Source organism: Aptenodytes patagonicus, chromosome 4 (genome assembly GCF_965638725.1).
Source record: "Aptenodytes patagonicus chromosome 4, bAptPat1.pri.cur, whole genome shotgun sequence".
NCBI classification, from domain to species: Eukaryota; Metazoa; Chordata; class Aves; order Sphenisciformes; family Spheniscidae; genus Aptenodytes; species Aptenodytes patagonicus.
Window position 1 is genome coordinate 12,376,903 of NC_134952.1, and position 25,461 is coordinate 12,402,363.

Consider the following 25,461-nt stretch of genomic DNA (forward strand, 5'->3'; position numbering starts at 1 on the left):
CTTGGAAGCAGAGATACTGTTAAACTCTTGTATTGGGTCTGCATGGCAAGGTTTTGGTAGCAGAGGGGCTACAGGGGTGGCTTCTGTCAGATGCTGCTAGAAGCTTCCCCCGTGTCTGACAGAGCCACTTCCATCCGGCTCCAAGATGGACCCGCTGCTGGCCAAGGCCGAGCCCGTCAGCGACAGTGGTAGCGCCTCTGGGATAACGTATTTAAGAAGGGGGAAAAAACTGCGCAACTGCAGCCGAAGAGAGGAGTGAGAATATGTGAGAGAAAGAACTCTGCAGACACCATGGTCAGTGAAGAAGGGGGAGGAGGTGCTCCAGGTGCCGGAGCAGGGATTCCCCCACAGCCCGTGGGGAAGACCATGGTAAGGCAGTCTGTCCCCCCGTAGCCCATGGAGGTTAATGGTGGAGCAGATATCCACCTGCAGCCCGTGGAGGACATTTAAATGTTTAATGTTACTGCATTAACATTATTAATGAAAGATTTTCCAAGGGGATATGGGTTGGAAGAGCAGTTTAGACATGACTATGTCTTACAGTGCTATTTAAAGCCTACCATTTTCTAAAAGAAAATGGCAGATGAATCTTTATAGACATGCTTTCCTTCTAACAGTTGTCTTTGCTTCCTTTACACCATTGTAAAATCAACAAAAACTAAGTCAAAGGGTTCGTACTAGTAAAATGGATGAAAGCAATGTAAGATTCAAGCTGCAGTCTGTTATACATCAAGATTATAATTCTGCATATTTTTCTAATTCCCCAAAAGAATGTAACAGAGGTCACATTTTCAGTGGCCTTCCTAAATCGCAACTACAGAAATGATGAATGCTTCCATGTGCAAAAGTAGACACCTGCCTACATAAAGCAACTGCACATAAACAGTGCTTGTGTACACAACAGATCATGTGCAAATATGCTAAGACATTTATGATTTAAGTGCCTTAAACTACAAACACATGCATATACTTAATGCACTAAAGAGAAGAGTAGTTTTTCTTCTCTCTTTTTTTTTTTTGTTTGGCTGCCAAAGTGAAAAATGAGGGGAGGAAACAATTTAGTTGAAATTGAACCAAAATATGTTTTTTCATTGTTTCCTGCCCCTAAAAGATAATAATTGCCAATCATTCTTTTATGCCAAAACATCTTAGTTTCCGCTTTTTTGGGGAAAAAGAACAGAAATGAATGCTTATGTTCTGAGAAGTGCTGGGGAGGAGCCGTATGAGCGCGTTCCCATTTTATCCAGAAGCTCTATGGCTCCATAATGTTTGTGAATTACCTCCAACATTTTTTCCCATCTATTTGATAAATTCCCATTCAAGAACAACCTTTGAAAATGTAAGCTGTTTGGAAAAAAAATGCAGATTTACTGCCTAGCCTGATGCTTGATGTAGAAGTAAATACAAGGTGGACAGTGAACAAAATGCATTAATTTAAGGAGAAACATATGACATTATAACGGATAGCTTTGCCTCATTCAGCTCTCTGCTGTCATCTTACTTAAAGATCAAATTAATTTGGGATACTTACAAAATTTTATAATTAATGCTTTAGCTAATAATTTTATTTTTTTTCCTACTCACATAGTTAAAAATCAGATCTCTTTTGTCACAGGTAGGAGATTCTTCATTCAGACTTCACCTGGCAAAGTAAATAGCCTATGGTCACCTAGATTGTAGCTCCTTCATTCTGAGAGCAAAATACAGCAAAACGGAGCTCAAAGCCCCACCAAAATTTAAGTAAAATATTTGAACAATTTTGTTGTTGGCCAAGGTTTCCTCTGTCTACCTCATCATCACCATTTATTAGAACTAGACACTAAAATGGAACTGTCTCCCTGAAAGAGAAGTTAGAGCACCACAGCTGCGGGCACTCACTCAGTGATAGAGGCTCAAAGTGACACAAAGACTCTATTTGAATAAAAACCCTTTTTCTCTCCTTCTCTCCTCCTTTAAATAGGGACGAGGCAATAAAAGATTCTTAGAGGATATGGATTCCTAAACTTCCAGTTCCTCTTATTCAAATGTATTTCCAGGTCTGCCCCCAAAATGTACTAAATATAGGCTTTAGCAAGACACTGAAAGCATCATGTTCCCATGCTTCTGAATATGTTATGAAAACTTTATGGAAAGAAAACAAAAAACAAAGCTTTAAACAGTGGACTTCTTTTGAGCAGAGCGAGAGACAGGGGCAATCCCATGGTCTTGGCTCCAAGACCACAGTTTGGCAGTGACACTACAACGCATTGACTTGCTCTGCTAACATCTGTGTCCACGGAGATGCCAGCAAAAGCATTAGACTTGCCACTAAACAGGCATCTGTACAGCTGGATTAATCGATATCTAGATTAGATTGAAATAGAGTAACCAGTTCACTTTTTCAATGCTCTTTTATCAAGGTCACCAGTCTCTTCCTGTCTTTCTATATGTTTCCTCCATCTGTTGACAGACAGATATGTTCCTCATTATGCAGAGAGTAGAACAACCATTTAATGACTGAGCAATGCTTCTCCAAACAAGAGACTAACTAGCTGCAAATAAAACCTAGAATTTGCCTTGGGAAATCAGCTATTCTCTTACATAATGAGGCTTTATCTACCATTTATCTACCTTTTTTAAGGGTTGCAGTATGAGAAAGCTAGCAGTTAAGAATTCGCAACTCAGAGAAGTACCTCCACCCAGTAAGATATTCAAAGACAACAGGAAAGGTAGTGTGCTGCCATGTGTGGCACAACAATAAGCCCCACAAACTACATGTAATGTTGACTGTTATTGATGTTGTTAAAGGTGAGGTTGACATTCCCAGCAGAATCGACAGTTGCAAAAATCCAGATGGTTCTCCCTAATATCTAACACCTGTTAATATCATATCCACCTTGTTTTGATTAAGTTTAAACTAGACTATTTTCTTGCTTCCATTATCACCTAGGAACCCAACAGGAACGCAACAATGGATTTTCAAGACGGCAAAACGCACATGCAGGAGTTCTGCATTCAGCGATGTCATGAAGTTCCCAGCAGCAGAGTTCCCATCTCTACGAGACCTCAGAAAAAAACTCCCTCTGGAAAAAATGCAATTACCCATAAGGAAGATTTTGATTCTACCTGACATAAAGAATCATAGAATCATAGAATGGTTTGGGTTGGAAAGGTCCTTAAAGACCATGTAGTTCCAACCCCCCTGCCGTAGGCAGGGAAACTTTCCACTAGACCAGGTTGCTCAAAGCCCCATCCAGCCTGGCCTTGAACGTTTCCAGGGAGGGGGCATCCGCAGCTTCTCTGGGCAACCTGTTCCAGTGTCTCACCACCCTCATAGTGAAGAATGTCTTCCTTATATCTAATCTAAATCTACCCTCTTTCAGTTTAAAGCCACTACCCCTTGTCCTATCCTTTCATGTAACCTCTTATTGGCCTTTTAAAAGGGGCCATGGTCTGTGGTACCATGGTTATCGTGCCTACTGGGTTTACATCGGAATCTAAATAACCCGGTTTGGGAAACAGTCCCAGAAGTTGAACTGTGATTTAGAAATCATTTTAACAGGTTTGAAACTTTCATTATATGAACTACTTCCTCTGAAGAGGAACATCAATATTTCAGATACACAAAAATTCTTTCTTTTTCCACTGAGTTAGGCCATTACTCAATCCATCATTATTAAGTAATTTTTCCCAAATATAATATATTGTTAAGTATAACATTGGGTTGCAGTAACTTTCATTCCTAAAGAATTTAGAACAAAATAAAGCCTACTAGAGCATGCGCTATTTTGATGACTATCAATTACTTGGGAAAATTTCTTAGCAAACCCTACTTATTCATTTAGCAATAAATGGTGGATTTGAGCTCTTCATTAAGAAATTGATTTTTACACAGATCGCGTTTCCTAAACTTTATAAATACTTTATTGCTTATCTTTCCTAAAACTCTTAACTAGGTCTATTTAGAAATTGATTTTTACACAGAATGAGTTTCCTGACGTTTTTGAATACTTTACCACTTAAAACTCCTAAATATATTAACTAGGTCTATTACAGAGCACAATGGAATAAAATATATTTTCCTTGGCATTTGAGTGGACATATTTTGAATACTGCAGGGGATTTGGATGAATGATTTAGATTAATGTCGACTGGCAGATGACAAGTCAGTTTTATGAAAACTTTTGACAAGTCAACATTTGTTTTTTCTCTGTTTTGGAGAAAAAACAAAACTTTCTGAAACGAAGACTTGAGGCAACCAGGTTCACATTCCCCTGTTTCTTCAGTAAAGCTTTCCAGACCACTTCATTTTGGATAAGTTAGGACAGAACAGGAATTCAAATGGAAGTCCCTTACGAGTCAGGTCAACGTCCCAGTCACCATGCCAGAGAATGAGAAGTCTCTCTTACACACAGTGTTACCAGGTCCCTTAATGTCTTTCCCAGATAATTTTCTTGTGGATTTTTTTTTAAATAAAAATTAAAAACCTTGAAGGAAATCCCTAAGCTGGTTTCAGTGGAAGCAGGATTTTACCCTACAGTAACAGCTGCTTTCCGTACAAGTGAAATATTCTTTGACTCTGTTGTGAATTTATTCTAGAAGCTTTAAATAAAACAGTCTCTGTTCTACAATTTTGCTGTATGCTTTTTCAGTTATTACCTTCCCACTTCAGAATTACGTTATCTCTACTAATTTATGCAGATTTTGACATTGGACTCTTTACTCAAAGTCCTTACTCAAACAAACTCCCTACCAAAGGGAGAAAATGAAATTCCTGTACAACTAAAAAATGTCAGACTAGGTCTTTAGTAATGGATTTGGGGATTCTTCAGGGTGAAAGGCATTGTTAATTTATTCCCATTACCATACACAAGTTCATTTTACCATGTTCTACCCAGAAGAATAAACACTTTTTATCTAATAAAAGGGAAAAGATGGCATAGTTGATTTTTTTTTTCAGGGAGTGCGTATCAGTGGATGACATTTCTCAAAAGCAGCAAATCATTGTAGATTAAGTCATGCACAGCAACTCAGTACAAGCGTGAAGTTTTGAGAGAAAATGACCTAAGCCAGACAGAATGACAAAAGGTCTCGATGAAAAGTCAGACAGAGCACCACTGGGCAGACAACGTCACCCTGAAGGTAAAACCAAATCAAAAGCAGTAGGAGAGACAAGGAAGCTGATATAACGGCAACAAGGAAACACATACTGTAAGTTTATTCTTCCCATTATCTTTAGAGTCTGGCAGGAAGGCTGCAAGTCTTTTCAGGGCCAGTCTGTGACAGTAAGTGGTTGATGTCCTCCATATTCAGTAGAACTAGCTGCAAAGTAAGATCCTACAAGCCTGGCATTGAGATGCTGGAGTCAGACTCTTGTTCTGCCCTTAGAAACATGGAAGTCACATGATGCTTTTTTGTCAATCTGGGCTCATGTACCAAATCTAGCTTCAGTTTTATATATTTCAGATGGATGATTTCAAAAAGGTATCGTTTTACATGAGCTCTTTAGCCTATTCAGCCAGATATTTAAGTACATCTTCACAAAATCACTGTTTTTAATGATACTTAATAATAAAAAAACCCACAGACCATATAGTCATCACACATCGTTTTATCTGCCAGTAAGTACAGTTTAGGATAAGCTTTTGATCCCTCTACTTCCACTGAAGTAAATGGAAATCCTTCATTCAGAGGCATAAGTATCTCTGTGTAGCATATATTATACCATAAAAAATCCTATGCTTGAGAGAAGGGGAAGATGGTGGAGTAATACTGTTCTCAGGTCATATATGTATAACAGAGGATAAATGGGACAGTGGAGAATGAAAGAAAGAGCTAACAGACCAAATTCACTGAGTGCATTCCCCTTCCCTGCTGCAGTCAGCATGTGCCTTTCTCTCTAATTGGACAGGTGTTTTTTAGTCTCAGACACTTCTAAAATATTAGCATTTATTCTAGAGATGGAGCAAAACCTGCAGCTCAGATCCAGATGTCCCTGTCCCTTTTGAAAAAGATAAACAGGGGCCTGAGCTGCAGAATTTGGTTATTTATAACTCTATTCACAGTATCTGCCTCAGTCACTGCACAGAATTAAAACGTGTATTTGTTAGCACAGTGTTTGGTTACACAAAGTACTGCAATGCTAGTTACTAGGACAACAACATAGTTGTTTAGACTGTGAAGACAATTTTCACAAGAAGAGGGATAGATTCCTAGCATTTTTGAAGTCTGCCTAAGAATCTGTAGAAAACAGAAAAAATGCAGGAAATAATAGTTATTTTTTTACCTACATTTCTCAGACTTGTATTTGCAGTCCTATTATTCCACTGTCCCTGGTGGTAACTTTGTGAAATTTCATGTGAACATAACACTTCACCTTTACAATCTGAAATACTGCACTCAGATAATTTCAAAGACAGGTTGCATACTAGGGCTGTTTGGACATCAGTGTAAGAGTCTGTGTGACTGCAAGAAGCAAAAGCCACTGACTCAAGGACTATCTCAAACGTCCACAATTAAAATATGCTCCAGTGCATAAGCAGGGAGAGCCCTGAAAAAAGAGATGAAACCAGAAACTTACGTCATGACCAGTGTCTCATCTCCAGGTTCACTAAGTAATCCATCTACAAAGACTGAAGTGCTGGTAAAATTATGTGTACTCCAAGTCTGGCCCTCATCTATGCTGAACCTGTAAAAAAGCAGAAACAGTCCTCATTTACAACTATTATTATACAAAACAGAATTCATTCATTAAAAAAAAAAATCCCCTCACTACTAAAGCCCAGGGTTTATGATCACCAAAATACCATATGCCTGGACAGTATATCATATTAATGTGATCTTTTTCTCAGCAATGTATCCAGGGGCTCACATCTTTATTAGAAGGTGTATAATAAATTCACCACAACAATGAAAATTCACAGGCAGATAAAAACTGAGGTCTGTCAACAAACTATCTTGCTACCTTGTAGGTTCAAGAGCAAGTTAATTTACACTTCATTCTTTCTAGTAGTCTCTGAGCTAGAGACCTGTTAAGCAGAGGTCAGTGAAACACGAGAGGCAAAACAGCCCAATGGCTAAAACATGTGGGACGTGCGGTAACTGCAAGCACCAAAATGATGGCCCTTCACAGCTGCTACCATCCACTTAAAAATTTTCAAAAGATGCTGATGAATCAGCAAAACATAGTTCAAATACTCTGTGCACCCAAAACTTATGAATCAAAGTCTCTTTTCTTCTGTACATTTCCTCCAGGTCTTTTGGATAGTAGGTTAATGATGGCTTTCATTCTAGCTAACCAAGTACATAGCCTAGTTCCTATTAGTATACACAGCATTATGCAAAAATGAACCTACTTCACAAGTGATAAAGATCTCTTACGTTTTTCTATGCCGAAGATGATAGTTTTATATGCCATTACATAAGGTTACCATATTTTGCTTCACTATTATGCAGTTTAAAACCTGATATTTTATAACAAAATGCTTTGCAGCAAATCTTTCCTGCCAAACAAGCTGAGAAGGCCATTTGCTGCATTATCACTATACGACAGGATCTACACATACTACAGATAATTTATGCATTAATATCTCAGAAGAACTGGGCTTCTTGCATGCTGTATTACACAGCACATAAGCACACATAAGTCCTTTCCCCATTGGCTCCCGAAGTCTGCATTATATTGCTGCCCGAGCAACTCAGGGCTATTCTCCAACGCCATCATTCACTGTCACCCTTGGAGGGGACAGAGCTTTATTACAGTATGAATGAACTATCCTGACTGGATACCTAAGCCTTATATGCATCGTAGGTTGAGCATCATTGCCATATACCGCTGGTGCAAACCAGTAGCAGATTAACAATCATGCTGAACATGGCTTCTACTGTAGAGTTCCAGGACAGCCTTTTAAGCAAAAATATCTACACTGATGCAAGAAAATTTTATTATGATTAATGCATTACACCATGGTACCTTCAGCACCATGAAGTAACCTTAAGAAAACATCCACCTGCATTTTGTTGACTTAATGAATGTTAAATTAAGCTGACTCCACCTGCATGATCACATCGAAATGCTCATCTTAAGCTCTGAACTTTGTCTGAGGTCTCAAACACACAACAGCTCTACTCTAATTGACTGTAGGATTACTTGAGTATTTTCAGAGGGATAGAGGTGTCTTTGATGGCCACAATAACTCCACCATGGTCCAGGTACAAGATGTGATGCTCTTCTTCAAAGACCTACAAGTCAGACAAAAAAGGCCAGCTAAGCAAATGTACAAAACAGCAGAAATAAAATGTATGAGCAAACCAGGATTAAAATACTTATATGTTTTATAATGTCCGCACTTCAAATTGAAAAGGACATAAAAGTCAGTTTAACTCTTATATTTCTCCCAGCTGTAAAAGAAAAGAAAGCTAAGCAGGTGAATCAGAAAATGTTCAGGTTCAAATCACAGTCAGATTAAACTGTCTAACATATTAGCCCAAGCTTATATTTCTCACAGTATGCATTCTGCATTCCTTCCTATTATATATCACCAAGTGACCTATCACCTTACTTTGGTATTTGCCACATTCCGTGTATCTTGCAGAATAAAATGCTTTGTAGTCTAATTCTAAGAAAAATAGGAAAAGTATTGTTGTCCGTGACTTTGTCACATGTTCTCCAGACTCTATGGAACTTGAAATAATTGGTGCAAGCATGTTTTCTGCATTTCCAGTGTCAATGATTTATTTAAATTCAAACTTTATGTGATCTCACACAAAGGCCGCTCTGAGTTCTGAACCAAAACACATGTAATATTGATTTAATTGTATAAAGAATTCAAAATTTCCTAAATTCTTTTCATTCATTTTCTAGAGGTCATCAGCAGTACTAAAATAAATGAACAGGTAAATATCTTCCCTTTTTTACATCTGAAATCTGTTTTAAGACAGGGTTTACTCATGTTATTAACCTGTGAAAGTTCATTTAACGTAAGAGCAGGTGATAAAGTGACTACACACACTTAGCAGTTAATAGATGAACATGCAGCCTCCTACACCCTTTGACAAAGCAAAGGTGAAAAACATAAAGGTTAGCTTTACTTTGCCTTGTGAATGAAAAAAACCTGACAATACTAAATGCTTCTTTTTTTGACAATACTAAATGCTACATTTAGAGGATTTATCAGCAAGACTGAACCAGAGGGGGGGAAAAGAATCTTACAGCACATTCACAATTACTTAAAAAACTAGTAAGCATTTCATTTGGTTTCAGAATTCGGTCTTCGTCTCATCTAGTAAGAGCATATTTTATGGGAATCCTAGGGCTTCAAGTGTCTGATCAGCTTTTCAGTGTTGCCAATTTACAGGAGAAACCCTGATATGAGGCATTTACAGTCCTATCTACTTGTTCCACGCAGCTGCATATTTTAGAAGAGAATTCAGGAAAGGATAGACATTAATTTTTAGATGCACTTCAAAAGGATGGGATCAGCTGGCGTCAGATAAGCAAGCAGAGTTTTGATTTCTCTAAACTTTGTTTGAACTTTTGCTCAAATCAAAATGAAATGGTATATGCTGGGACATAAAGTCTCCAAAAGCTTCACCATCACACTGAAGATAAAGGAAGCTGGTATCTGCATCACTTTATCCAAATTAGGTTTTCCCAGAAAAGCACCATGGCACTTCGTCATGCACCATTTCAGTACCCCAGCTTTACCCTACATCCACCTGGCACACTGTAAAGCACAGCAGACGCATTACAGGCACATTAATGCCATCTTTATATCATGTTTTTCTAGCACACGTTTCAAACATTTAGTAACTGAAATGTATGACATTCCTGATGAAAGCAACTCTTCATCTTCAGTACATTGAAAAGAATTAACGATTTCATGCCTGTGGAGTTCAGCGCAAAAGTAAATATGTCAACTTTCTAGAAACAAAACCAAGACAAATAGTTTGCAAAGGATTTAGGCAAAGGTGGTGCCAGTGTCAGAGCTGAAGTTCGAACCCAGGAACAATTGATATGTATGTTCACAGTCAGCCACAAAGACTGATATATGTCTCTCCACCAACTAAAGTCAGGTAATAAATTTATTACAATTCTTACTAGTAGCCAGCAACTACAGAATTAGATTTTTATAACCTATGTTTTTTCCTTCTATAATTTTTGGAGCATGTTATGTGCTTTACAATCGTAATGTCAACTTCTTTTCTCTCCCTCTCTCTCCTCCCTCTGCTCTCCACGTTTTTTCCTGTGTCTGTCCTAACAACTTCAGCAGCTATTTCAGGCCAGGATGACTGTTGGGGGCAACTAGGAGAGCTCATGAAATCAATGAAAACATGTTTAAATGATCCTAGAGAAATATACTCCACACAATTTTACTCTGAGATACATAAATTTCAAAAGTAACCAAAAATGCCCGAAGTCACTTGCTTCTCTCACAAAGCAACATCCATTTCTAAATTCAAATCTGGAAACAGAAGTTTTCCTACACAGAATAAGCCAGTTGGACCTCCCCAGGGGTGAGAGGCTGGGATTGCAGTCTTTACTGTTGTGCTTAAAGGTGTTACCATTCATCTGTTATGATGTCTGCAGAAAAACAAATAGTCTTGCTTAAACAAAGGTTTTCCAAATTGTTTTGATACAAAAAGATTTGACATAGAGAAATAATATTCCAACAAAGCACTGAACTAAAGCTCCAGAGATCCTGATTCCATTCCTAGACATACAACAGACTTTCTGTGTAAACTTATTAGCTTAATTGAGTATTTTGTTGCTACACTAGCTACTTTGCTAGCAGATCAAATATGAAAGGGTTTTTGTTGCTGATCTTTTCCTTTTATTTAAGCCACCTCTTTTGAAAGCCAGACCTTTCTCTTACTCTGTTTGCCCTATTTCAAGCACAGTGTTATAACAGATGCTGTTGAAATAGCAATGGCAACCATAACTGTGAACAGAAATCAGTTTTTTTAAAAAATAAATAAAACACACTTGTATGTCTACACAAGGTCATCCTTAGCATTTGACAGAGTATCCTACTATTTTAAAAATCAGGACTGAAAAAACAGGCCCCACAGGGGAAAAAAATGTTTAAAACCTGCATGGTCTGAAATTGTGTTCAAAGGTAGCCCATTTCTCCCAGGATGCAAGATTTATTTATCCATCTGACTCTCATCATGTTCATTAACACATTTTACAATATTGTTTTCCTGGTATAATAGACACAGAAATGTTCCAAATAGACATATCTGTCCCACGAGTTTACCTTGGGCTACATCTTCATGGTTCACTTAAGATGATCTAAGCCCACATAGTTCAGGATAACGTCAAGGTGAGATTCCCTTCTCCTACAGGCAAGATCATTGCTGCTGGATAGACGTTTAAGCTACTTGTCAATCAGTTCCTAAACTACTGCTATTTACAGTGCAATGTTGTACAATACAGAGTCACAAATTTCAGTCTGCCTTAAAATGGTATGCAGTAGAGCAATGGTTTCAAAAGATACCAAGAAGCAGCTCAGGCATCATGCAACAAAAAGGCAAGAAAACAACTGGATCCAGCCCAAGTGGTATTGTGGCTACTTAGAATCAGAATCCTTGTTTCGCTTTTCCATTTATCACCAGTATTTACTTAATTTCACAAAACACTCATTTGGGCATTTTTATTTCTACTTATGAACACTGGCTGTATATCCTACCATAGTAAGTCTTCCTGAACTCTCATGTGACCTTACCATATACAAGCGATCTAAATACAGGCTCAGTTGAAATAATTTTAAGTGTATACAGCTAGTTAAGAAATTATTGAAGGACAATGATCAGTAGATTGTTGTTAAATTGAGAATGTATTACAACTTCAGGAACTCAGGGACTGGTCCCAGTTATGAATCACAAACTGAATCTGAGTTAACAATGTGATGCTAGTGCAAAGAAGAGAAATCTTCTGAAATGAGGTGCCGGTAATGTCAAGACGTCAAGGGTAATCATTTCATTCTGTTTAGTACTGATAAAATTTGTAATTTTGCATCCAGTTTTACCTTGCTTCAGGAGAGGGATGTCATATTAGGTAGTCCAATCAATTAGCAACAAAAAGGAAAAGCACTTTAGAAATTGGATCCATTAGGAAAATCAGTGGATTTGAGTTTGCTTTTTTCCAAGGGAAAAACCCCCTATGCTCTGGGTAGACATGATAATTACCTTTCAACATCTGAAAAGTTATTCAAAGCTGACAGGAAACCACTCCTCTCCAAAGACAAGAAATCAACTTACCTTGCAAAATTTGTGAAACTGCAAGAATAACAGCAAAAAGCACGGCCAGCTTATGTTTAATATTCAGAACAATCTATGAAGAATGGTGAAACACCACATAGGAAGACTGCAGAATCTCCTACAGTGAAGGATTAACAAACAGGTCTGGCATACCTCTGTTAGAGATGTTCTTAGTATGTTTGATGCTGTCTTAGAGCACATGGTTGGGTTACACGATCTTTGACCTTCCTCCCAGTCCTACATTCCTATGAACCAATACTGCTATTATTTCAGGAAAGCCTTTAATTACTTGAACTGCCTTTTCTCCAAAGTCCTTTATATTTACTTTTCTGTGTTGCTCTGTCACTCTACTCAAGCACAGACTGCTCTTCTAGTCTGTAGACAGCTCTGCAACATCATGTGTGGCATGTGAGAAAGGTGATAGGCACTCACTAATGACAACCGCAAAGTTTCCAAGCCAGTGACTTAAACCCACCCGAAGAGCTGTGCCAAGACATGAGCTTTGCTCTGCTTTTGCCAGCTCAGGAGACCTGTAATTTACTGTCTAAATAATTCCCATATCATCTGACTGAAGCCTTGTCTTCTGTTGCATGAACTCCAACAGAGAAAGGAAATGTACTGCTGTCCTCTGGAAGAACTGTTTGATCACGAACAGTGGGGTCATAAAATACATACTATAATCTACATTTTCATTCTGATGGCAAATATTAAGATGGAGTAAGCTCTTTCAAAGGCTTTGTAGCAGTTTTAATTAAAATAAAGCTAGCAATGGTGTTTTTCATTTTGACTGTCATAATGAGGGATCAGTTTGTGGCTGGTTTTACAGCATGAATAGTCATCTTAAGGTCAAGTTTCATCACATATCATTTGCTCAAGTGTCTCTCAAATAAAAAGCAGTGAAAATATGAATTTGATCCCCTTCACTCTTTCCTTCTTATTTTTTACCCCAGAAAAACCATATAACTTTGGCAAATGGGGACAATAAATTATTAGAGAGGTCTCTAAGTATTAGACAACACAGTACCCACTGTAAATCCTGGAAGACTTTTGCATTTAAACACCTATTTATCATCTGCTAGAATTCAAGAAGGAATTTGGCATAAATTTTTATCTTTTAAACCTCAAAGGACATTATCATGAAAAAAATAACGTGTTTCTTTTTAAAAGTCCTTCTGTGGAGTATTAATGGCACCCTACAAGAGCAATGTAAGCAATTGTCTGTATTTTTCCCTTTTTATCTCAAGCTCCCTGAGCTCAATAACACTAGTGAGAGCATTTTCACACTTACTTCTTCTCAGATAATAACACAACTGAATTTTATTTTAGCTGAACACTAAAAGACTATTTTAACTGAAATTAAATGACTTTTTGACACACTGTGGTGGTTTGAGGGTTGTTTTTTTCCTAGATATAACTTGTAAGTAGATTCCAGAACTTCCTTATATCTTATGATCATGATTGTTGTTGCTATTTACACTCAAAAAGAAAATATGCCTGTGATTAAACATTGCTGAGGCAGAGCAATTTAGGAAAAAATGCATAATAAAGATGCAGTGTTTAAATTGACACTAGGCATTGGAAGCAAAAGACATCCAGAATTCAAATGGCATTACAGCTACTACAAGACTGGTTTTTTTTAAATACTTTGATGTTTGTAGTCCCAGAATTGATTAAATCATACTAAAAGCCATTCAAAGGTTTATTGCTTTTTTCAAACTCTTTTTGCTTTCTCAGTTTCAATGGAGAACAAAGTTTAAGCTTAAATACCAGTTTTCAGACTATGAAGAGAGAGAATTTCTTCCTTTCTACCTAAACCATGTATTTCAGCTTGAAATATTTGTACTGCCAGATCTAGCCAAAGTCCACTTCATCATTAGCATAGGGAGATTACTTAAATTATTAAAAACCTAAACAGACTCTGTTTTTTTTTATGCAAGATACTTCTAAAATCTTTAAAAAGACCAAAATATGGAAATTTCAGCAGAACCTGAGAGCCCGGCCAATTTGAGCCTTTGCAAATCACCTCCTTAATCTCTCCTAGTTTCCAAGCGAAATGGGGATGATAATAACCACCTCCCTCAAAACAGTGGGTATATAAAGATTAGTTAAGCATTACAAAATTCATCATATTGGATACATTGAAAATATTTCCAGGTGCCTTTGATGATTCCTGTTTCCTACCTGACGCCATGTGTTCCCACAGTCAGACGTTATGTACATTTCTTCTTTATACTCTACCAGCTGGGACCCCAGGTTACCTGTCACGAAACAAGAGGAAACAAGGGTTGCATCCACATAAGCAAGAGAGATTGGATCTAGTCCTGACACCAGTCAGAGTGAGAAGTTTCTAGGTCAGAGCAAGAACTAAACTCAGATGATCAGCAGGCTTACTTAATTTCTGGTAGCACCAGATAAATCCGTTTAAAAACATATATGTACACTTTTAACTTCTTCCTTTACATTGCTAGCTATCCATAGCTGGGAGCAATGAGGCTTAATTCTAACACTGAAATGCAGAGGCCAAACCAACATTTTAGTTTTGTTGATGCATGCTGAAAAAATATTATAAAAGAACATGTATTTAAGATGTAAGTCTGAAACGCCCATAAACTCAGAAGCCATACCTTAACCTTAATCACATTCTGTAAAATTATTCATCTATGAACTTGAATTGTTAGAATAAAAAATGTTTTATCTGTAAGACTTTATGAAGTGGTAGCAAAACTAGAATCCAGAGAAATATGTACCACTGAAAAGAGGGGGCAGGGGATTTGAAAAAGTGTGTAAATACAAAAGAATAAAGCAGAATTACTTGATTACTGCAAAGCAAACAGAAGTATTAAAACAAACTTGTGGAAGATGATCTTAGTAGATGCAATCCCAAATACAGAGATCTCCATCTTTTAACACGTGGTATTTCAAATTGCAACCTATTAAACCACCAGGCAGTTTACAGTATTCTAGGGGAGAAGCAAACATAGAACAATATTCCTTCTAAATTATATCCTCCAGGGGATTTTGACTTAAATATATGGTTTGCATGTTTTTACAGTAAAAATAAGATTGAAGTTATGAGATCTTCTTAAGCAGAAGAGACGAGGAAAAAAAACACTTGAGATTAGGATAGCAGTATGAAATTTCACTTGTGTGTTATATTAATAGCTGTTCATAGACCAAAACAGATCTGTTTGTGCAGAATGTGCTCGTTAGTGCTGAAAGGTTCCTGAGAGGAATGACAGCGCCCACTTCCCAAAACATACACTCTATTTGGACTATCAAGAGTGCATGTGCTCCACTATTTAAAGGCGTAACTCTACATTATTTACCCTAAATACAGCCTAGACAGGATTAGGAAATTTATGTTGAATCAGGGAATTTATAGGAGTCAGTTAATTTCTTTGAACTGCATCTAACGTTTCAGAAGATGCCACTGCCTCTTTCTTGGGTTTTCATCTTTCCAACCCACTTCACGCTCTCTCATTTATCAAATAATTCAGCACAGATTTAGCTGGCCATGTAATTTTGAAAATAAGACCCTATTCTTGTAGGCAATGAGGAGATTTGATAAGGTCAGTACAGTATGGATGGAGGTGATGTGGACTGAACATATACCTAAGAACCAGGCTCGTATAGATGAAGTAGATGTAAGACCTGTAAGATTAAAAATGTGCCAAAACCAGCTCAGACTCGAAGTGCAGGGATGACCCTCATGACTGCTACTGGATGTGACAGCAGTTGTGCCAAGTGGCAAGGAAAGAGAAATGGATAATTGTGGAGTGAACAGCCCCTATTTTTTTTCCCTGCAAATATCTTCATCTTCAAAAACAGCCCACCATTAAATCAGCACCGAGGCCACGGGGTGCTCGCCCAAGAGGTGTGTGGTCTCACCTTCCCACCGCTCTGCCTGCTGACTTGGTCCATGCAGGCAGGGTAGCAAGGGCCATCATATGGCTTCCCAAAAGGGTTATCATTTGTACATAAGGCTGTCTAGTTTTAAGAAAGAAAGGCTCTAGTGATACCAGCAATCAAAATGAAACCTCCATGACAGAAATGACAAAGTTACAACCACATCATCAGTGTTAAGGACAAAGGACCATAGGCCTAACACAAGGTTCACGTTTTTGAAAAATAGATTAAGCTTTTGGTTTTATTCTGTCCAATAGTCCGTGGAAAATTACATGTTTTGGTTACAGCCATGTTGCATTCATTTAGGCAGATCTTCCAGTATAAGAGAAAAAAGCCAACAATTAAACATGATTAAGTCATGAATACTATCTAATGAGACAGATCTAAAATGAAAGCTTCACATCTGAATTCAGCTGTATTTTTTCCCCAAATTCAAGTTTATTTAAATCTATTTGGTTTATGGCCATTTTCAATTTATTATCACTTTGAATCCTAGAACCCCATGTAAGCAAAGATCAAGAAACATGATCTGATTTTCCTGAGTCTCACAGATCTCATCAGCAAGTAGGACCAGATCCCATCAACTTTGTGTAGCAAAGATTAATCTGGTCACTAGAAGGAGGGAAGAATGAGAAATCACCTTCTCAGGATTTGTAGGAAGGGAAGGGAGATTTGATTTGCTGTTTATACAAAACATATTTCTTTTGCTATTCTTACTTTCCTTTGTATAGTTTTCACTGGTTGCTTGTTTCTGTAAATGGGCATATTCTTGTGCTTCTGCAATTACTCACAGAATGTTTTCTTTGGGATAGCTGGGGATAGAAATATTTATTTCCTTGCTAGAATCTAAAGTATTGCTGTCAGTCTACACCCTTCGTTGCACAGATACCTTTAATGAATGCATTGTTAGTTTTGCTCCTGGATAAATGCTGTTTATTCTACCTCTTTTTACCACTTACTGAAATCATGCTTACATGAGTACGTCTTTATTTTGAGAGTTGTTATGGATCTGCACTTTAAAAAGTGCAGCGGTAAATTGTCTTAGCTGATGAAGAGAATTAGTCTGTAAACTAAACAGCATCAACTTGTGCTTCATTAGAAAGCCTTTTATAACCAGCTGATACGGTAATGACTGAAAGATACTAGCAACAGCTTTGTAATTGCAGCTCTGTAATAAGACAGACACGACGTCTCCTTGTTTTGGTTTTACCTTTATTGCCTTTTCTTGGTAAATGAGCAAAAGGAGTCGGTGGACTCAATTATAATTACAGAGAAACGCCATTCTGTCAAAAAACACAACTGGTGACAAACTTGGCACAGAGGCTGGTGTACTGCTTTGGGAAAAGGGACTCCACTGCTCTTTGACCTTTGAAAGTAGTCCGTCCCCAGGCCAAGGGTGAAAACCCAGAGGTGGTGCACGCAGGAACTTCTGATTGCTGACATAATGTTCTGTGCATTAATGAAGGCTATAATTTCCACTACTTCCAGATTTTTTAGGAGATGCAATTATATTACATAATTTTGCAAACGTTATAAACTCAAGTCTGCAAGCACATAAGAAAACCCTTTCTTTAAGGGAGGATAAAACTTTTCAATTTAGTTGCAGTTTGCTATGTGGGTACTGCAGACAATGTCTCGCTGAAAAACAGCGTCAGTGGATTCAGAAAGAAAAAGCAGGTGAGGCAGCAAGCAGGAACCTGCATCACCAATGGAGACAGGGAGGCTCCTGCAAAGCGCAGGGGGTTATTTGCAGTGGGAAGCAGCCACGGAGCCAAGTCTCAGGGGTGACAGGCAGAAGGAAACATTTCCATAGGAACACATAGGGGTGTGTGATAAGTTTAAGCCAAGGGTATCTTTGAAAGCTGTTAGCCTGAAAAAGTAGAACCGGAATAAAACTAAGTCCTTCAAAGAACTTAGCGGACTCATCACAGTTTTATTTGCAAACCTTTCTATTTAACGTGTGTCACACGAGTTACGAGTTTTCTCTATTTAAAGAGTTATATTGTTTTAACTTTATTTTTTATATTCTAATAAAAAATAACTTCAAAGATTTGGGACATTCTGTTATTTTTGAGATTTAAAATAAAGTGCACAATTTTGCTTCAAGGCTCACAGTGTGTCACGTTAGTGGGTTAAGCCCGCTAACTAGACAAAGCACATGTAATAGCATCCCGTAAATCCCTTTACAACAGCTCCAATTCACATCAAATGAAATGCAAAAATCCTGACATTAATAACATTACAAACAAATGACTACAAAGTCACAGGAGCACTCAGAAGGTACAGCTGAAACATCCTGAAAGTTTCCATGCCATATCCAAGTGGAATTATGAACCTTATTTGTGGTAAGTGTGGCAGCCAATAACACGTGCACAACTGACATTACGATACAGAAGGTGAGAAACAGCCAAATTATGCTCAGCCCCAAGACTAGAAGCCAATACTTGCAGTATGTAAGTACCATTCCCACCATGTCCTGAAGTGTTCAGACTGTACCGCACACCCACAAACATCAGTGTGCTGTTTGCCTGGTGAATCACACCAAAATCTGTGCTCCTTGTTACAGCTTTAAATGTCTGCAGTAACTCCTCAGGTGTGCCACTACAACATGGAAACTTTTTTATCATTTTAGTGGTTCTGTGTTACATCTCAAAATCCATCTGTGGTAACAAGTAAAGGTAACATAATACACTGAAGGCAATTCAGGTTCATACTGAAGAAGTTACTGCATCTGGAATGGGTAATCAACTGCAGACTATATCAGCCAGGGCTACACAGGGTATCATTTTAACATAACTTTTTTATCTAAACAGCCTGAAAACTCTTCTGACACATGACACGGAGTGTTTTGCCATCAAGTTTCAAGAAGTCTGTAATACAGAAGCTTCTCAAGTTTGTCTTATATTATTTTATATTCTTTTTGTAGCTAAATGACATGAACAGGAAAGAAGACTCTTCAAATTACTGTAAGTGTTTACTTCAACTTTGCTTTCTACATTTCTCATGCAATTTTAAATATATTGTTGTTAAAGGCAGTTAGAGACTCATCGTCTGTCCCTAACAAAGGGATGGCATTATTGCAAGCACCACGCATACATCAGCCCCAGCTCTCCCCAGGTGGTGCTGCAATGGCCAGGAGATGTATTATTGTGAGTTCCCCTGCCAAGTTCAAATTACCTGAAATAACATGAGGGTTATGTTACAGGCCATGAAAATGGTGTTTTCTTGTGATGAAACTGAGGATGTTTGTAGCATGCCGCCAGCCATGATGGATGTGTCTGAGGGCAGAAGGCCAAGATATGATAGCTTCGTTGGGCTCTATCAGTTAGGAGAGGTAAACCTGGTGCTGTCTTGACCATAGTCCTTATCAGAAACAGTCCCATGTATGTGCCTTCTCCCAAACCATGGTCTGGGGGACCACAGACAACTGAATTGTTCTTAAACACTTCCCCAAAGGCTTTTGTCACCAACAGAGCCAGGATACTATGCTAGACGAACTCCTGACCTGAGCCAGGATGGCTCTGCTGCTGTTATGTTCTGATGCCTTGTTTCTTAAAATTAGCAAACAGAAGGAAACATTTTGGTCTGAATTTCGGGTTTTTTGGTAAAGCACAGTCATATTTAATTTCTATTACTTGCATTCTTATAAACCTTTTCAAACCATGCTTTGGGATACAGGAAATCCTCTTTTGCTTTTTTACTTGTCCTGAGTAAAGGCTAATTTTAAAGTAACTGGGTAAAATCACACGTTCCATCCCTGCAGGGGTGGAAGTCCCAAAAACTAGAATACAGGGGTACTAACTACCCTTCAACATATTTCTCCAAACTATTTGTAACTTTGCACATGCCAGTTTAGCAGCTGGTAGCACACGGATGTGACAGAAAGCAATGTATTTTAGTGGTGACCAGTGGCCAGCCAAGCTCTCTGGAAAGGTGGTATAGCTGTGAAAAACACATACAGATCTCAAGAGGGTAATTAAAAGTTTGTCTTTGCTCAGGCGTTTTGGCAGGTTCCTACTGGGTCACACAAATATGGGAGATTACCTTCATTTACAATTTACTATTAATTTACATGTTTTAAGCACTACTTATCACTGCATTTACCCAAATTTTTATATGTGATTTTAGACATGCTTACTGTGAAAAGAAATTATCCCCATATGCAACACTTGGATAATCCTTCTAATATGCAAATATTATTTATTTTATATATATATAATATTTATATATTATCCATATATAATATGGAAAATCTTTTCCAGCAACTTAAATTTACTCCAAAAAGAGAGATGTACCTTGCCTAGATTACTGGTAATTAATACAGTTGTAACATCCCCTCAGTCAATGCACAATAAGCTAAAATTTCATGGTTTGTAAACTTGTAGTCACAGTGTAGAACAAGCATACAACCAATTTGTGTTTAAATGTCCCAGATAGACAGTTTTTGCCTGGCAAACTGAAGATGTATTTAGCTGAGGGAGTGATTCACACCATCAGAATGGGGGAACATGTTGATATGAGAAAAAGCCAAGCGAATTGCAGCATCTTCACTCCAAAATGCACTGGGAAATGCTCAATCATCTCCCTGTTCCCTCATCCTTTTTATAGTGGCATCCTGGTATGCCACTTTCGCGAAAAATGATAGAAATTTATCACAATGCATGCAATGTATTTGGGCCTGATATGACAAAAAGTGAACTGAACTTTCTAGCACTTCCTCAGCTCATGTGAACGTGCAGAATTTACTGCTTGTTTGATTTGCCATCTGGATTGGAAGGTAAGCAGACAATTATTGTAAACTAGCACCTGAAAAATCTACACTTCTCTAAACATTTTTCATAGAAAAGTCCTTCGCAAGTTTATAGTAAAAATTTACACATCAATTGACACACATTTCATAGCTGATGCTGTGAGAAATAGAAACTGTTGCCAAGATTAAAATGCACAAAAATCAAATGTAAATGCAAAATCCTATTACATTTCTTAAAGGGAGCAAAGCAGTTATTTTAAAGAAAACTTTAATATGCAGCTATAAAATTTAATATTCTGTCTGCACAATTTATATATATACATAAGCTAAAAATATGCGTTCCTCAGAACTATTTATGCAGCTTTAATAGAGTGGAATTTTTATTTCTAAATATGAGTTTAAAAAGATGCATTTTTAACATCCTATTATTGCATTTTTGCCAAATGCTCTAGGCGTTAATGCTGTTCACCATTTAATTATTTTTTTAATTAAAACAGTATTCAGTAGTGTCTGTGCTCTGATTTTCAAGCACAGTATCAAAACTATCCTTAAGTCACAGGTTAGGCGTTCCATTACCACAAGCAGCTGTGTTGTATAAGCTTTCTATAAGGTAGCCAAACTCCATGTTAGAGGCGTTTTTTGGTTTGGGTTTGGTTTTTTTTTGCCTTTTTGATTGATAACCACACTGCTTGTATTGAGAGGATGAACTTCATGGCTCTTATGGTTAGAAACTGTTTTCTAACTTCTAGTTCTTACCCACTTGTTTACATCACTTGTTTCTACCCCACGGTTACACGTTCAGGAAAAAAATCATATTCTTTCTTATCCTTTATTTTTCTCAGCTGATGAGGTTCCCCTTGTAAATATTCTCTATTTCCATCAACTGCCAAGTAGTCTGCCTTAGCACCTCTCATTGGTCCTGAAAATTGATGATCAGCATTGTATACATTCTTATTAATAAGGCCGCCGTATAGTATTTTGCCAGAGTATTAATATTTCCCTCTCTCCATTGGCAATTATTTACCTACTTCACCCTCAGAATACATTTTCCTTTTTCACAGCACAAGGCACTGATGGTTCCTAGACACACTGTGATCAACTGACATTCACAGATCTTTATCATCTTCAGTCATTTCCAGAAGAGGTGCTCTCCCTAAATCTAACAGTAAAATTCCAATAGTGTGTGATGTGGCCCAAATAATCTGATTTCTGTATGTAGTAAGAACCTAGTACTTCTGTTGATTTGCATAGGATTACCAATTTCAAGGATCAGGCCAGAAAAAATTCAAGCTTATTGTATGTAAAGTATTTCTGATAAGAAGTGTAAGTTTACAAGGATATCAGGTTTGCCAGATAAGACTGAACATGTGCACTGAATCCAGATGACCTGAGCATCCAAATAATGTAAATGCAAGTCAAAATCAGAGTTGAATCAGGTTGTCTGTTGGCAAGGGGATACAGTTGCTTTTTAAGATTTTTTAAGACTTCAAAATAAGTCCCTTGGCTCTCTTTGCAACTACATGACCTTCTACCAGAGAAAGGACGTACTGTACTACTCTTGGGCAAATTTTTCCCACTTTCACACCATCCCTCCCAGCCTTTTAGCCAGCTGCTATGAGTGAGGGTGCTGCTCTACCATTTCCATTACATTATAGGTTGCTCCACAATCAAGTCAGATTTAACATATAAGTTAAGTTCTTAATGGTATCTGGATGTCATCAAAAAGGCTCCCTCATGTTCACGTTGAGGAAAGCTGTTGACAAGTTTACCTACCGGGCACAGTAAGACAATGTCACAGTGATAAAATCTCACCCCATTCTAGGAAGGAAATAAGGGCAAAATACTCCTCTCCAACCTGCCATCCCTAATATAATCTCAGAGAACAGTGCACTTAAAAAAACCTCCACAAAACCCAACCAAAAGAAAACAACCCAACATCTCAACGAATATCAGTTCACCACACCAGATTATAATGCAAGGACAGAGAAAAATGAAATAGAAGTAACGGACCAATTAATTAAACCTCATTGCTTAATTTGCTACTAGAAGGCATTGAGGTACAATATGATGAGGCTAAAATTAATAACTTACATTAGAATAGGAGTACCTTTATATAAAAAGAAGATGCCTGAGACGGAAGTTATTTTTTTAAATATTGGAATTCATAAAATGTGAACTAAACACCTAATAGAAATGTATCTACAAGGACACTGTATAAATTCTTAGTCTCATTCGTGTCAATAAAAACATAGCAGCATTTCACCAAGTAGGTCTGCCTCCAGTAAAATACTTTAAACTCCATTTACACTAGGGGAAAACTTGAAATCTTTAGTTATATTGAAGTAATGGCAGCTGTCAGTCTCTTTCAACACCAAATATGCTCACCTTGATATTCTCAGGAAATTTTCAATTTAGTAAGCTGTTTATAAGAGACTAGTGTAAGCTAAGGCAGAAAGCAGTATTGATTAAAAACAGATATACTTTTAGGAAAAGAGAAGCAGTACATGTGTGTATTTCACCTAGACATAATCCATAACATAAGAATAAAATAATGCAATTTTAAAAAGCTCTCAGAAGAGTTAACATTTCAATAATTTTGAAACACAGAAACAAAAAATTAAATGAAATTAATAGATAAAAGTAAAGTAAAACAGAGTTATGTGAGTATTTTTCTTGATGAGTAGTTAACACTGCAATGGAATTTCTTTTATTAAATGCCACTTCACAGTAGCATGGCTCCATACGTATGTTATAATGGAGAAGCCACAACCAGCACTGTTCCCAACACAGAGACACATTTACCTCTTTCACTTCATCTCTCTTTAGGCAAAAAGGGAATTAATAAAAATTACAAGACAAATTATCTTATCTAAGCATAAAGAACAAAGGCTTGGCCACCGCTTACATCAGTTTATTGGATTTGCTGGGCTGTTCATGGTGTTGGAGGCCCTACACCCCACTTCTAGAGAAAAAGAATGCAGGACAAGTCCTTCAGCCACCATCACTCCTCCACACCACACGAATGGGGAAGGGACATTACACAGCACAGAGAAACATAAGGTATTCTGTTATGTATCTGTCCTAGAAGACACAGCTCTGGGATATCAATTAACTTTTATTAAATTGTTTGATCAAGAGCCCATAAAGGGTTATTCTGCAGGGAAAGCCTTATATTGGCAATGTTTCTAGTATGGTATTGTTATAAACCAAAAGACTAGATCTACAAAGAACTGCTGCCACATTTCAGGTCTTAAAAAATAATTTTATGCATTTACCTGCCCCCATTATGAGTCCTGGTGCAGTGTCCTTCGTATGAACTGTTCCTGACACATACGGATTGTCTGCCCAGCGGAGATGGAGGTGAAGGAAGCAATCAGGCTTGTGGGGGAACAAGACGACAGGTTTTTAAAAAAAAACAAACCAAGTAACTGGTAACAGTTACGCTCCTACAATAATGAAAGCCCAGTCAGAGAGCAGCTTCAGCAATATATGTCTTTGTAGAGAAAGAGAATGGCTGCTTCCCATGGAGCCAAAGTCCAGTCTGAAATATTAACCTATATATTAGCTATCTAGCTAACAAGAATCTCTGGTGATGTCTGCGTAGTCTGCCACTGTCTCAGCATAAAGATTTCCAAACTCAAAAAAGTCAGGATGAAATTATTGCATAAAAAAACCTTGTGACAGAACAATTGCTTAAAAATTATAACTAACAGCAACAAGCATTGCATGGTTTTTGGTCCCAGGTAACTGCTAAAATGATGATTAAAACCAACTGTTTGTACTGAGATGTCTTTTTTAGGAAAAAAAGTAGTATGAAAAATAGCATAATGACTTTTGGACTCATCTGATTATCTCTCCTTGCTAAGCAACTTACCGCTTCTTGCTCTTTGTGCAGCAGCACTCAAAGGTCATATTGCTCACAGTAATCTGACCATGAGCTTTACCAGGAGCAGGCTGCCAGCACTGCCTGGGAGCTGCTGCTACTGCAATCCCTCCACTCGCCTCAGAGAGCTCTGGATCAGGCCCTGCAGCCTTGAAACATATAGCACGGTCTTAAACTCTTCAAAAGGCAGCCAGCAGCTGCAGCCCTCCATTTCTGTTACATGGAGAGGGATCTAATCTCTGGCAGTGGCAGGACTAAAAGCATTTATTTCGCCCAGCCTGGAGTCCCCAGGAGCAGAGAGTCAGTGAGAAAAATACAAGGTTTTCAGCCTCACAAATAACAAAATATTATGGGTAGCTGGGACATCTAAACAAACTGAAATAACATCATCTTACAAAAAGAAAGGACTTTTTCATACAGTTAACTGTGGTATTTATTTCCAAGCAACTGTCAAGAGTTCCCTTTAACAGGGAACCAAGGGTTACCTTGGTTTAAGATGAAACAAAAATATGAAAGATGGAAAGAGAAAAGGTACTAGTCAGCTCTATTTGACTGATGATGTGCCCCTCATATCCAGACACAAATGACTGTTGTCATGATTACTCTGAACTGGGTTGTGTGGTTGACACACAAGAAAGAATGTCCTCTCTGTGTCAAAGTAATCTTTGACAGTAATCTCTAC

The 25,461-nt window shown here is 37.8% G+C and overlaps 1 protein-coding gene across 4 annotated transcripts in view; it reads right to left on the reverse strand.

Annotated features, from left to right (window-relative positions):
• Positions 1 to 25,461, reverse strand: part of SORCS2 (sortilin related VPS10 domain containing receptor 2) — a 636,731-nt gene that overhangs the window by 56,069 nt on the left and 555,201 nt on the right. For all 4 annotated transcript variants that reach the window (XM_076335889.1, XM_076335888.1, XM_076335891.1 and 1 more), the window contains exons 11-14: positions 24,172 to 24,274; positions 14,422 to 14,498; positions 8,129 to 8,220; positions 6,560 to 6,667 (exon numbers count right to left, since the gene is read on the reverse strand). In XM_076335889.1, coding sequence (XP_076192004.1) covers positions 6,560 to 6,667; positions 8,129 to 8,220; positions 14,422 to 14,498; positions 24,172 to 24,274 — 380 coding nt within the window. The remainder of the gene's footprint in view (positions 1 to 6,559; positions 6,668 to 8,128; positions 8,221 to 14,421; positions 14,499 to 24,171; positions 24,275 to 25,461) is intronic.